Here is a 15,374-nt window from a genome sequence, read left to right on the forward strand (position 1 = left end):
GGGACGCCATTTTTCAACTGCAAAGAGTATAGCCAGCATTTCCTTGTCGTAAACCTAGAGAAGTTGATTCTTGGGGGACAAGGTCTTGCTCAAAAAGGCTAGGGGTGGTTGTTTTGGGAGAGGACAGCTCCAATTCCTACCCCACTTGCATCAGCGGCAATGGTGAAGGGCTGCAAGAAATCCGGTAGAGCAAGGACCGGCGTTGAAGTCATAGCGTGCTTGAGGTGTAAGAAGGCTTCTTCGGAGGCCAGAGACCAAATAAAACCATCAGTTTTCAACATATCATTGAGTGGCTTGGTGATGAGACTATAATTGCGGATGAACCTTCTGTAATAGCCTGGTAGTCCTAGAAATGCACGCAGGGCCTTAATAGTAGTAGGTTTGGGCCATTCAAGCAAGCATTGAACCTTGGTTTGGTCCATGGAAACTCCCTGCCTAGAAATGACATGGCCCAAGTAACTGACAGTGGGTTGTCCAAATGTGCACTTGGAAAGTATAACTTTCAAGTGATTATCCTGCAAAATGGTAAACACTTCCCCAAGATGTGTAATATGGGAATCCAAATCGGGACTATAAACCAATATGTCATCAAAGAAGACCAAAACAAATTTCCGTAATAAAGGCTTGAAGATATGGTTCATTAAAGCTTGAAAAGTAGAAGGGGCGTTAGACAAACCAAAAGGCATGACGACGAATTCATAATGCCCCTCATGGGTTGGAAATGCCGTTTTGGGAATGTCGTCGGTGTCCATCCGAATTTGGTGGTAACCGGATCGTAAATCCAACTTTGAGAAGTAGTGAGCCCCATGGAGTTCATCCAACAATTCATCAACTACCAGGATAGGAAACCGGTCCTTAACCGTGGCGGCATTAAGTTGTCTATAATCTACACAAAAACGCCATGTGCCCTCTTTTTTTTTAACTAGTAGCACCGGGGAGGAGAATGGGCTAGTGCTTGGCCGTATGAGCCCTTGGTCGAGCATTTCACGGACTTGGGACTCAAGCTCATCCTTTTGGGATTGTGCGTAACCGTTGATTGGATTGGTACCTTCCAATAGTGTGATCTTGTGGTCGATGGGCCGCTGGGGAGGAAGGCCCAAGAACGATGTAAAAAGATCACCAAAGCGCTCTAAAAGAGATGTGATGGCATTGTTGGTCACGTGTGACATAGAAGAAGGGCTGAGAATGGTTGGAGTGGGCTCAATGTGCTCGGTGGGTACTAGGCCCATAATCTCGGCCGTAGAAGCAAGAGGGAGACCAGAAGGGGATCGAAGAATGCCTTGTAATACATGACACTTCCCAATGGAGGTGAAAACCATCAGCTTTTCTGCAAAGTGCCAACCCACAAACCCCAATGAGTCTAACCAAGGGGTGGTGTTGGGTGAAAAGGACCCAAAAGGAATTTGGGTATTAGCAGAAGTGGTAGAGGAAGAGGTGGTGACTACGGAGGAGGGGGAAGGTGTGGTGGTTCGGTGCAAAATGGATTGCAGCACCGTACTCTGCGAGGCAGCGAAATGGTGAGTGAGTTTATCGATGGAAAGGTGTAGATCCTCATGCTGGGCTTGAAGCTGCTCCATGGTGAGCAGGGGAGGGGTAGGCGGTGGAGCTGTGGGGAGGAGTGGGTGGGATGGATGCGTTGGTCATGGGGACGGAGGGGGTTTGGACCTGGTTTCCGTGCAGGGTCATGGCTTTGATACCAAATTGTTAGATGCAATGAAATGCAGAAAGAATAAAACAAAGGAAATTCACAGAAAGTTCATGATTTTCATTCATACTGCAAAATAGAGAAGACTACAGCATATAAGGTGCTATGGACCATTGTCTTTACAACTGTGATGTACGACACGTGTCCCAGTACTAGATGATAGCTGTCCACAACTACTTGGCTAAAAGATCCACATAAGTGGGCTAATATGGTGACAGAAACTTAGAAAGAGGTGAGCGCTATCAAAATACAATCCCATAGTCCGTCATCCTAATTTTTTTACTGTTGGGCACCGGTCGATGAAGATCAAAACAGAGCTGCTTAAACTCTTCAACGTCATCCGCATATACAAATCGGTGACAGGCCAGGTGGTACCTGGCCATGTACCACCTGGTGCCAGGGGATGAAGCAATGAGGACAGACTCATCATTTAGCTGATGTAGAAACCAGCGCCGTGGTATGTACGAGAGCCAAATGAATTCTCCACCCACAGATTCTCCAGTCGTCATTTGATGCAAATAGGGAGATGAAAAAATATCAACCTCATTACAACAACGCTTCAGGAACTCAGATTCTTCATTGCTCATTTGATACCGATGGACAGATGATAAACCATTCTTTCCAGTTTCAAATGTAAACATAAATTCGTCGACTTTCTCCCAAAACCTTGAGCCAATAATAATAGAATATGATGCACAGAGAGCCAGTCCTTTCCAATTTTTGTCGCTCGAAGATGGTGGTAACTTCAATTCCCAGCTCCGGCCACATCTTCGGGCAACCGAGCGGCCCTTAATGTCAGCCCCAAACCACCCCGGAATTCCAGTAGAAGGGGGAATTGCATTATATATTAAATCCGGATCAAAGACCTACAGTACAGACAAAATAAAAACAAATCATATTTATGCAACAATGTTATTTCCGTAGATGGATGTAATAGAGAGAGAAAAAAAGAGACCTTGATATGCCCTTCAAGCATCGGAAGTTCATGCCTTGTCCATGGTTGAACATTTTGATAATCTGCTTCTACAAGTTGACTGATGAAAGGAAGATTATCAAAGAAAGAGGTCCAGCACTCGGTTATTGCATTCACAAACTCCCCCTCTTCTTGCCGGTACAAGAGACGCATCCCGCATTTCTCCACTGTCAAGCCTCTGCAGCTAACATATATTCTGGCCTCTACATCACTAACCACACTGAACTCCGTTAGCAAAATACTGGGGATGTAGGTTACCCAAATGAATCGACCAAGATGCAACGAATTGAGTTCCTCTTCAGTGATGGAACACATAGGGATAGGATTCAAGCAATAGTTGTCCTTGGCTCTCAAGTGACAGAGAAGTTTGACCAGGGACGTAGTTGGACGCTGGTCATGAACTTCAAAGGCAATACATATAGCAAGTCCTCTCCAATTCTCATCCTCGTGCAATCTTGAAGGTAGTTTGATTCCCACCCCAGACCAAGAAGACGTCCGATACGACATCTCATGTTTGAACCACACTGGAATTTCCTTGTCAGAGAAACAAATAATATTGTATGGGGAGGAAGGATCAAAATTCTGGAAAGCTGAAATTGTGTGTCCACCAAGACTGAGAGTAGCCAACTTGGACTGTCGAAGCAACAAGTGAAGGCATCTCTTCCACCGTGATGAACTATAGCTTCCCTGAAGTTGAGTCTCAGCCATTATATGTACATGATGACGAGCCAACACCAACGATTTATCTTTTTCAGCAATGTTTTCTTGGTTTCTGTCCCTGTTTTCCAAAAGGCTTCTGGAGTGGAGTAACATTACTGATCTGAAGTGGACCAACTGGGTAAGGTCAGACTCCCCAAAACCTTGCTGTTGCTGGAGATAGCATGTATAATTTCGCAGCCGCACAATTGAAGAAGAAGGAGCTTGTTCTGGTACTACTACTCCAGTACTTCTGCATCTGCAAAAAGTTATTTAGAGAATTAATTTATGCATTAATTAGCAAATACAACTTTTCTCTGCAGAAAATTAGGAATTAGTTCAACCTATGAAACCTGGAACAGCAATTGATGGGCGTTTCTGCTTCATCTGCACCGGGCCAATCAACAGGTTGGGCCTGGGAGCATGGTTGAGTGAGGACATGTTGCCCCAACGTGCCGGCACCCGCAGTTAATGAATGGGTCAAGTCTTCCAAATCATGCTCGAAAGCTAAACGGCTTCCACACACTAGGACCTCCATTTCTGCATCGGTGGTTCTGAACAAGGCGCTAACGCCCTGACATTGATTCAACTGTTGTTGAAAATGAACACGTGGTACATGTAATACAACAAATTGATCTGACGTCCCAACACAACTATTTATCTTGAGGGATCCGTGCATTATTATACTTTCACGATCATGAGAGCACAGATCAACACAAAAGAAAAAACTATTATTGCCAGATGTCGAAGTAGATGTACACCGAGAAAATTGAACATATAGTTCTAATCCAACCCATCTCTGATCATCAAGTAGGTTTTCAGTGATGTAACACAATGTTACATCCCCTGCATGGTGTTGGAGGAACCAGGGCGGGGTTGAAATTACTGGAGCAGGAAAGCAAAAATGGAAACTCTTCTCACGTCCATTGCGTCCCTGTTAAAGCATAAAATTAGTCACTTTATATAGTGAACTGAATTAGCGAACCTAGTAGATGTACGGAATTATACATGGGAGAGAGAAACAGGGACACAAAGAGAAACCTCATAGAGTTTCAACAGCTCTCCTCTCAATTTGATTTTAGAGTTACTTTTGCTGCAGGTATCTGCATTGAAAGTTGAAGTAGATCCCAGTTCCATCAGGTCACCAGTTGCTGTCTCCTCATCTAATATGTACTCGCAATGTCGATCAAAATTGGAATCAAGGTGTTGGGTAGCAGTCTGATTTGCTAAACTCTTTACAAACTCTGCAGCATCTTCCTCTGATATTAGACGCATCCCACAACCTCTCACTTTTAAATTCTGTCTCTTCGTTGAAATTGAAGCTCGAAGTGAGCTTGGTTTAACGAACATCCCACTAAATTGCCCACCTCGCGGTTCATAGCAACAAAGTGCATTTGACCCAGCCTTGAAGTCCATGAAGTTTTGAAAAACAAGGGAATTTTCAGGACCAACATCGGTGTGAAATTCACAGATAATCTCCTCCAATTCCCAAATCTTATTGAAATTACCTTCAAGGATTTCAAAAACAACAAACAGAGCAAGTCCCATACACGCACCGTTACCATTAGATAGTGGGATTGTTACAGAAGGGCCACTCCTCCAATGACTCCACAGATTGGGAATTCTTGTACTGTGTGGAAAACAAATTGCAAATGGCTTTTTACCATACACTCGGTCCTGTAAAAAAGAAAAGAAAACTTGATCAGTATGACACATATATATATATAGAGGGAGAGAGAGAGAGAGAGAGGGAGAGAGAGAGAGAGATCAAAGTTGATGTTGGAGTTTAGGTCGGTGAAGGCTGAGTACGATCTGAGAGACGGTGGCGAAGCCTGTGGCTCCGTTGAGACCGAGGAGAGTTGAATGAGAGAGAGAGAGAGAGAAAGAGAGAGAGGAACAGTAGGAAGAAAGAAAAAGAAATAGAAAAAGATGAATTAGATAAAAAAAAAATTTGAATTAAGACATGAAAAGACGAAAATATCCTTCAATTGTCAGCTTCTGTAACAAGCTAACGGCTCCAGGTACCATTCTTCGGTCGGAGTCAGAACCTCAGGACCTCAGGTACCGTTCTGATATTTTCTGAACATGAGGTACTGAAGTTTAGAATGGGGCAAAGGTCAGGTACTGTACGGACGATTTTCCCTTATTAAAATGTATTAATCTTCGAGACTCTAATTCTCTTTATTTTGGGTCTAATTCTAAACTATGGGTGTACTTGGGGCGTTTTGGGTAGCTTACTCTGTTTTAAGGTAGGTTGTGCAAGGGTACTCTACGAAATGACTCTTTTGACGACTTCTCAAAAGTGTGTCGTTTTTGTACTACTTACTGAACATCTGTACAATATTGACATTTTTTCCTAAAAAAAAAATCGTCAATATTTAAAAGAGTGAAAACTCACAATTTCTTTATACATTCTATACTTTCGTTTATAAAAACATCGTCATCATCGGTGATGTTTCCATCACTAAAATCATGCTTGTAAGATAAAATGTAAAAGTTGGAGTGTATATTTTAGGGCTGGGCACTCAAAACCGAAATCCCAGTACCGTTCCGAAACCGTCCCGAAATCCGTAAGTATGGGCCGGGATCAAATTCTGAAATTTACTATTTGGGCCCGTCCCGTCCCTTTTGGAGGAAACGGGCCCGATACCGGTACCGGCCCAATCAATACCGTTTGGTCCCGTTCCGTCCCGTTTTAATTAAATAAATTAAATCTTTAATTTTTTTTTTTAGTATTTCGCTGAGTTTGATTGGTTCGTTTTAGTCAAATGTATGGGAACACAGAGTTGCAACCACAGCTGATCACTATTAACCTAAACGAACAACTCGATCCCCAAATCGCTAAGACGCTAACAGCCTAACATCTTAGATCTGTTCTGATATATATATATATATATATATATATATATATATAAAAGAAAAGAAAACTTGATCAGTATGATATATATATATATATAGAGAGAGAGAGAGAGAGAGAGAGAGAGAGAGACCGCAATGTAAACAGGAAACTGTAGTTCAACGCAGTCTTCGGGAGCTGGAACTGGGACGTGGCTTGGCTGATCATCATCCTGCTCATATTTTCCACAATGGATGAAACAGAACCCTTCTCCGGATGCCCGTATTATCCAAGTATCTGCATCATGCTTCAACATAGGACATTCTTGTGCATAAACATGCTTTAGATTGAAGGGAAGATTATTTGGCAAGGACTGTAACTTACTACATCTAAACAGGCGAAGTATTGTAAGCTCAGAAAGATTAGAGATGCTCTTAGGTATACTCACAAAGTTGTTTTCACTCAAATCTAAAAGCTGCAACGAGTATAAGCAACCAATTTCATGTGGTATGCTCACTAGATTGTTTCCACTCAAATCCAATTGCTGCAGAGAGGATAAGCGATCGATGTCATTAGGTATTGTCACAAAACTGTTCTCACCCAAATCCAAAATCTTCAGAGAGGATAAGCAGTACAGGATATCAAGCACCTCTTCTGCTAGACCACACCTCCGTAGATTTAATGATTTCAAAGATCCTAAATCCGAGAACCATTTAGGCAACCGCAAGCCTCTGCATCCACAAAAAGATAGCACTTCAAGCTTCACCAAATATGAAATGGACGACGGTACCGCTGTTATAGAAGTTTCAGAGGCATCAAGCTCCTCCAAATGTTTCATGTTTTCCAGGTTAGATGGCAATATGGATACACGTGAGCAGCCCGACAGATTGAGAGATTTCAAACTTTGCAGGACTGGAACAGTCAAAAGGTTCCTGCAGCCTGACAGATTTATCAAAATAGGGGATTTCAATTGCGTCTCGCATATTGTCAGATGCTTTAATGCTGTCCCATCTAAATGCAATTCTGACAAATTATCTCCCTCAATATCTGGAAACTCTTCCAGCTTTGAACATCCTGAAAGAACAAATATCTTTAGAGACTTCAAGCTGATGAAACTGGGAAGGCTCTTTAGTTCTACACATCCTTTCAAATTCAAAAAAACCAGATGTTTGAGACGCCCAATTGTTGGGTGAACCTCTGACAATTTTTCACATCCTTCAAGGTTTAATTTCTTAAGATTTGGAACCCCGTTCAAGTCGGGGATCTTCTTCAAGTACTGGCAGTAGGAAAGATCGAGTTCTTCCAGATTTCCCAAACGAAACTGCATGTGCGTACAAAAGACAGTAATTAGATAAATAGTTAAATACTCAGAAAGAAAAGCACTATTGAACTTGATGACAATCCGATTCAATAAAAGCATATACAGATATACTGAAGTAAAACGATTTTTCTTTTTAAAATCTGTGCGATTGAGAGAGAGATGGGAACCTCATGGAGTTCAAGAAAGATGTCATCCTCTTCTGGTTTTCGACAGTTTATGATACTCAAACCCTTCTGAGGCGGATATCTCCTCCAACTAGATGAAGAATTTGTCAGCAGAGGACAATCACGTATATTTACATTTGTTAGACTTGATGGAAGATCTTTTGGCAACCACCGTAGTTTGCTACACTTGAACAGAGAAATTTCTGTAAGCTCAGAAAGCTGAGAAATGCTTTCAGGTATGGTGGAAAAGTTGTTCTCACTTAAATCCAGACTCTGCAGTGAGAATAAGTCACCAATGTCATCAGGGATTACTCCTTGTGCAAGATTACATCCACCTAGGTTTAGTGCTGTCAAAGATCTTAAACCTGAGAACTTGTTTGGCAATTCTAAACCTGTGAGTCCAGAACATCCATGGAAACACAATAGTATTAGATTCTTGAGACCTGAAATGGACTCGGGCACTTTTCTTATAGCAGTATCACAAGCATCAAGCTCCTCCAAGTGTTTCAAGTAGCCTATGTTTTCTGGCAGTTTTTCCATGCTTGAGCACAATGACAGATAGAGAAATTTCAGGGATATCAAATGACTACAAAGAACACTAGGAAGACTCAGAAGGTTCCTGCAGCCGCTAAGATTTAGCAAAACAAGGCCTTCCAAATGCTGGATTGATAAAGGCAGCTCCCGTATAGCCGTGCCATCTAAATAAAGTTCTGATAAAGCATCCATGTTCCCCACAATCTCTGGAAAGTGTTCGAGTTTTGTACATCCCGAAAGAATAAAAATTCGAAGAGATCTCAAGCTGATGGACTGAGGAAGGCTTTCTAGACTTGCGCAACCTTTCAGATTCAGAAAAACCAGTTGCTGGAGATCCCCAATTGTTGGGTGAACTACTGATAACTCAGTACAACCTTCAAGGATCAATCTCTCAAGATTTGGAACCTTACTGAAGTCTGGGGTCGTGGCTAAATATTGGCAGTTGGAAAGATCCATGAGTATTAGCAATCTAAGAGAGAGCTGTTACGAAATAAGAAAAGAAAAATGAGAGCAATTGGAAAAATTAACACGTCTTGAAAAGAAAAGCAAACTAGAATAACCGAACTTCAGGACAAATCCCAAGCAACAAATATACCGTTTCATTCCATAGTTGCTTAATGCGGCTGTTAGGCATCTTGAATTCAACCAGCTTGTCCGATGTAAAATTAGATGGCAGAGATTCTAGAGGACATTCGTGCCATTCTAAAAGTCGTAATTTTTTAGAGACATATCTGGGATGCACATGCAGAAAGTTCACATTATAAATCTTCAGCAATCGTAAGTTGCACATAGTTAAGAACGGGTCATCATCCAATGGCATTTTTTCTTTTTCATGCAAGCTTAAGAATAAGCCTTCAACAGCAGTTGTTCCCTATACAAAAGATTATCAATGTAAGGTTCAATTATATTTTGAAAGATACATATATCCTATACGAATTGATAACAGAAGCTTAAGAACCGTAAATAATGTATGTACGTATGTGTAAACACACCACATACAGATATTATATATGCATGGGTCAGTGTAATACACGTAGTAGTAACTCTATCTCTTACCGTATTGTCCATAACCACGTTCCGAGCATCCTCAAAACGCCATGACATTCTGCCTTCGAACCAGCGTGCATTGTCGTCAAGCCACAACCTGCTACGTTCACCCGGAGAAGAAGATTCTCGACGAACAATATGCCAACCCAAGCACCGTAGTAAATCATGCATCCACAGTTTATTTCTTTCAATTTTAATCAGAGATTTGTCAATAAGGTTACTTATACCAATTCTGGAAGAAAAGCCACAACCTTTCAATATATTCTTTACACGGACATGATCCTCGCCATTGAAGAAACATGCAATGTCCAAAAATATTTTCTTATCTGTACCCTGTAATCCATCATAACTTATTTGAAGCACACTGAAAATGTCTTTATCCTCATCATCGTCTAGTCTATGCAGTATCTCTGACCATTCATCTACCTTTAGTCTAGACAAGTATGACCCTAGAACTTCATGAGCTAAAGGAAGGCCACTAGCATATTGCAGAAAACTCTTGGACAGCGCTACAAACTCCTCTGGTGGATTGTCTTTCTTGAAGGCTTTCTGGCTTAACAGCTGAAAAGCTTCCGCATCTCTCAATTTTTCAACTTCATATATTTTATTTTCTTGTACATTAAAGTCTCTCAATGGGCTCCTATCTCTAGTTGTTATAATCAGTCGACTCCCTCCACCCCAAATATTCTCTCCGAGCGGGCCTCCAGGTGCTAGACATTCTATTTGTTTGAAATTATCAACATCGTCCAGAACGATAAGCACCTTTTTCTTATACAATGCCTTCTTCAATAATTTTATCCCTTTTTCACTGGTGCGGATATTTATACTGCCATCCCCCAAAAAGGATTCACAAAGACATCGCTGCAACTCAACTTCGGATTGCAATCTAACTTGGGAAACAAAGCCGCTAGGATGAAATTGGTTACGGATCTTTTTGAACACTTCCTTAGCAAGAGTTGTCTTACCGATTCCCCCCATTCCCCAAATCCCTACAGTAAGAACATCAGTTGACTCTAGCTCCAGGCGAGACTCTATTTCTAATATACGAGCATCCATTCCAACTAACTCTCTTTCAGGAACGGATAACATTTCATTCAGTGCATTTAGAATTTCATTAACTACTTCTTGAATAACTTCTGATTCCCTCCTGCATATATAACGATGACAAAACAAAGAGAAGACGGATCTGTTAACCATAACTTAAAAAAGTTCACATTTATAACCCTCAAATATATTAACAGAAACCAACCCAATCAAATAATTATGGTCAAATCTAAAACAACAGAAGATTTAATGAAGAAATACTAACAACTGAAGAAACTATCTCACAACTGAAAAACATTCTCACTATTTTTTTTTCTTTCACATACAGATTCTACTCATGCTAGTATACAAATGATAAAGAAAAGCAACCTAACCAAAAGGTAGTACTAGAGAATGTGACATCAGCATAACCAAAAGGTACAAATTGAGAACAAGAAATCATTCCAACCAAAATGAACTTAGTCTCTACATCAAAACCGAGAGTAAAATCGACACCCTCATTGTTTCAACATATGTTGATGATCAGTGCTTTAATAGAAATAGACAGAGTCTGATCATCAAGTTTAAGTAAGAGATGACAAAAAAGTATAGTGGATATATAAAATTACTTCCAATTGAACAACAAAAGTAGAATTACCTATCCTCTGTCACATGCCATCCGGAGAGACCAGCTATATCCTCTAAAGCTTCCCTCCACTTGTTCACCTTCCTCATCTTCTCCTCGGAATCTGTCTCATGCTTGGCAAACGCCTTGCCGTACTTTCCAGTTTGCTTCCTTATCTCAGATGGTTCTACATGGTAAAAAACGGGAAGAACTTCCAGTCCCATCACTTTCCTGCAATCGAGAATATGTGCAAGTTCATCCAGACACCAAGTTGAAGTAGCATAGTTGGTTGAAAGAACTGTAACTGCAAACTTGGACTCCTCGATTGCTTTGAGAAGTTCTGGTGAAATGGATTTCCCCCTCCGAAGCTTTTCAGTATCTCTAAATGCGTCGATTCCTCTCTGGCTCATAGCATAGTATAAATGGTCTGTGAAACTATTGCGGGTGTCCTCACCCCTGAAACTGAGGAAGACATCATGTTCCCAATTAGAGGGTGGTGAACTAGATGATGAAGGAGATGTATGGGGGCTGGAAGAAGAGGATGACGCTGCTACTTCCATATAAAACGACGAAGAAGAAGAACATAATGGAGGTACTGTTTGGTCTCGAGGAGATGACCAGAACTCTCTCTTTCTCTTTCTCATGGTTGTAGCTTAATTATTATTTTGGGTCTCGGTTAGATGATGTTCCCAGTTAGATGATGAAGGAACTGTTTGGGGGTTGGGGGAGGAAGATGATGAAGGTAGTTCCATGTGAAGAAGAAGATGGAGATACTACTTGGGGTCTCACTGGAATCGGTTTCAGGTTCCGATTCTCTGCTGGAAACTGAGCAGAAGGGAAAAGCTAGTGGAATATTAAAATCATGATTAACATAATGGAAGCCAATGAAAACATGGGAGGAATTGTCAGGATAAACAATAGGAAATTTCATTACCAGCTTCGAAGCAGATCCACTCGATTAAAATCATCAAATCAGTTGACTCCAAGTTTCCACGATGACTTGACTTCCTAATATTAAAGTCAATTGCCGAGTAAGCTTTTTGCTTCTTTTTTTTTCCTGATCATCAACCTATACATCATTACATCCAATGCATGGACCCACAAATAGGTAAAATTTACATTTTATTGGAAAAACGGGACTGAAATATACTAGGGCTGGGCAGGGGCCGGGACGGACCGGTTATCAACTCATCCCGAACCCGGTCCCGAAATAAGTTTCGGGTACGGGACGGGAGGGGATTGACATTTTCAACACTTGATACCGAAGGTACCGATCCCGTTCGGTTTCGGTTCGGGCAGGGGCCCAGTTCGGGTTTAAAACCAACAAAATCCCCAAAGTCCAAAATTGAGATTTTTTTGAAGAGTCAAAGTTGTTACAATCATATGGTAACCCAAATCTTCCAAACCATTGTCTCAGCTTCAGAAGCTTTCTTTAGACTACCTAAAGCAACATTAATCTCAAGAAAAACAAACTTTGCATTAGTTTGCAAGAGTAAAGCAAACAAAAGAATTCGACACCGACTATTTCAAGGAGCTCAATGTAGTAATAGACTAATAGTAATACACTAATACATGAAGACTTGCTGCAAATTTTCCAGAATGCAATACTATTAAGTATAAACTGCAAGTCTGCAACACAATGACCAACAAAATGACCAAATAAGTGAGCAACCAAGTCTGCTACACATCTCACAATATCACACTCTCCCACTACCAACTTACAAACAAACATATATGAAATATGTCAAATAGGTGAATATGCAGACCAACATGCAGAGCAGTTGGATGAGGCCGAGCAGTTACCTTCTTCCCTCTAGCCATGTAATGATTTGAATCGAAGAACTAAACTGGAGATTAATTATGAATCAGTACGTAGCTATATCATAAAGATCTAACATGTGAAAAATCTACAAAAAAGAAATTGAAACAATCTATATGATCGATTAAGAGAATACCCGAAAATCAAATCCTGTTTCTTTTGAGGCTTTAAATCAAATCTTCCATTTGCTCATCTCATCATGCTTGCTATATGAGGGGAAATTAGAAAGAAAATTGGGGATCGGGGATTTAGATGAAGAAGAACTGGAGACTGGGGAGTGAAGAAGAGACTCAAGAGAGCTCAGAACAGATCTAAGATGTTAGGCTGTTAGCGTCTTAGCGATTTGGGGATCGAGTTGTTCGTTTAGGTTAATAGTGATCAGCTGTGGTTGCAACTCTGTGTTCCCATACATTTGACTAAAACTAACCAATCAAACTCAGCGAAATACTATAAAAAAAAAATTAAAGATTTAATTTATTTAATTAAAACGGGACAGGACGGGACCAAACGGTATTGATTGGGCCGGTACCGGTATCGGGCCCGTTTCCTCCAAAAGGGACGGGACGAGCCCAAATAGTAAATTTCAGAATTTGATCCCGATCTGTACTTACTGATTTCGGGACGGTTTCGGAACGGCACCGGAATTTCGGTTTTGAGTGCCCAGCCCTAAAATATACACTCCAACTTTTACATTTTATCTTACAAGCATGATTTTAGTGATGGAAACATCACCGATGATGACGATGTTTTTATAAACGAAAGTATAGAATGTATAAAGAAATTGTGAGTTTTCACTCTTTTAAATATTGACGAGTTTTTTTTTAGGAAAAAATGTCAATATTGTATAGATGTTCAGTAAGTAGTACAAAAACGACACACTTCTGAGAAGTCGTCAAAAAGAGTCGTTTCGTAGAGTACCCTAGCACAACCTACTTTAAAACAGAGTAAGCTACCCAAAACGCCCCAAGTACACCCATATTTTAGAATTAGACCCAAAATAAAGAGAATTAGAGTCTCGAAGATTAATACATTTTAATAAGGGAAAATCTTCCGTACAGTACCTGACCTTTGCCCCATTCTAAACTTCAGTACCTCACATTCAGAAAATATCAGAACGTTACCTGAGGTTCTGACCCTGACCGAAGAATGGTACCTGGAGCCGTTAGCTTGTTACAGAAGCTGACAATTGAAGGATATTTTCGTTTTTTTATGTCTTAATCCAATTTTTTTTTATCTAATTCATCTTTTTCTATTTCTTTTTCTTTCTCCCTACTATTCCTCTCTATTCCTCTCTCTCTCTCTCTCTCTCTCTCTCTCTCTCTCTCTCTCTCTCTCTCTCACTCTCATTCAACTCTCCTCCTCTCTCTCATTCAACTCACCTCGGTCTCAACGGAGCCACAGGCTTCGCCACCATCTCTCAGATCGGACTCAGCCTTCACCAACCTAAACTCCAACATCAACTTTGATATCTCTCTCTCTCTCTCTCTCTCTCTCTCTCTCTCTCTCATCCAAATTTCAATTCGGTCTCAATGGAGCCACCAGTATCATTGCAGTCTCTCAGATCAGACCCAGCCTTCACTGACCCGAAGAAGGAATTGATAGGATCGAGGACTCCAAGGACTTGCAGCAACAGAGCAAAGCCTTCGATAAGCTCACTGACTGCGTCGAAGATCGCCAGCTCGATTCGACACGATTCCAGAAGGCCATGGCTTCCATTGCTGCCACCTCAAAAGCCGATTTGGAAGCTATGAGAAAGAGGGAGAAAGAATTGGGTACTGTGGAGATCAATCCACGCGATGTTGAGATAATTGTCATCAATATGTTGCTGGGTTTGAATTGGAACAGTGAGGCAGGAAGTGAGTTTTTAAGGAAATTGTGAGAAAGTTTGAGGGCTCTCTGTTTCATCTTCCATGAGCAATTTTGTTTGCCTAATTTTCATTTCCAATTTATACATTGCAGCTTCCACATGTCGTGTAATTATGTTGGTGCAAATTGGATTGTAGTTTCCTTAATTGTGAGAAAGAGTTGAACCCTTAATCAAATTGCAAGTCAGGTTCAGAGAGCGAAAAACCTGAGCTTGGAATCAAAACCCAACAACAAAGATGACCACCCAGAAATCTTTAACACACAAATTTGCACAAACAAACCCAAAAGCCTTCAACTTTGAACAGAAATCAAGAATGTACAATCAAGTAGCTGCACTAGTTTCCTTGCCAAGAACTGTTATTTCTGATCTCTGAGAAATGGAAAACATGATTTAAATGAAGAAGAAGTAAGAAAGAAGGAACAAGAACGAAGTAGGAGGTGATGGTCAAAATTCTTCTTTTGCATTCCCGAGCTTCTTGGAGTAAATGAAGAAGAGGAAGTAGTCTATGAAGGTACGGCACCGACTGGGGGCGCCGGAAGCAGAGCAAGTCTGGCATTCCCCAAAAAAAAAAAATCTTTTGCTTTTTTATTTTTATTTTTTATTATATGAAGAAAATTAAGTAAAACAAAAAATAAAGGGTAAATTGGTCATTTACTTATCAAAATATGCCAGCTGTCAACTTCTGTAACGGAGCTAACGGCTCCAGATACCATTCTTCGGTCGGGGTCAGAACTTCAGGTACCGTTATAATATTTTCTGAACGT

General features: G+C 40.8%; 1 protein-coding gene and 1 long non-coding RNA gene across 6 annotated transcripts; both read right to left on the bottom strand.

The window, feature by feature from the left end:
* Positions 1–1,756: 1,756 nt before the first annotated feature.
* LOC112188838 lies at positions 1,757–11,884 on the bottom strand. Of its 5 annotated transcripts, none has more exons than XM_040514819.1 (10): positions 10,958–11,884; positions 9,286–10,423; positions 8,825–9,100; positions 7,699–8,709; positions 6,659–7,531; positions 6,365–6,517; positions 4,383–5,051; positions 3,719–4,308; positions 2,661–3,633; positions 1,757–2,571 (listed from the first exon to the last, which is right to left on the bottom strand). In XM_040514819.1, exons 1-10 carry the CDS (start codon positions 11,566–11,568, stop codon positions 1,948–1,950), a joined length of 6,918 nt encoding a protein of 2,305 aa, XP_040370753.1. In that variant the 5' UTR covers positions 11,569–11,884; the 3' UTR covers positions 1,757–1,947. The 5 variants fall into 5 exon arrangements, with proteins under 5 accessions (XP_040370753.1, XP_040370752.1, XP_040370751.1 ...); XM_040514818.1 differs by having other exon boundaries at positions 6,365–6,507; positions 6,595–7,531; XM_040514817.1 differs by having other exon boundaries at positions 3,728–4,308; positions 6,365–7,531.
* A 498-nt stretch (positions 11,885–12,382) lies between these two features.
* Positions 12,383–12,985, bottom strand: LOC112190859. The gene is made up of 2 exons (XR_002932632.2): positions 12,880–12,985; positions 12,383–12,771 (listed from the first exon to the last, which is right to left on the bottom strand). It is a non-coding gene; the product is annotated as an uncharacterized LOC112190859 (long non-coding RNA).
* Positions 12,986–15,374: the final 2,389 nt, after the last annotated feature.

This window comes from Rosa chinensis, chromosome 2 (assembly GCF_002994745.2).
Source record: "Rosa chinensis cultivar Old Blush chromosome 2, RchiOBHm-V2, whole genome shotgun sequence".
NCBI lineage: Eukaryota > Viridiplantae > Streptophyta > Magnoliopsida > Rosales > Rosaceae > Rosa > Rosa chinensis.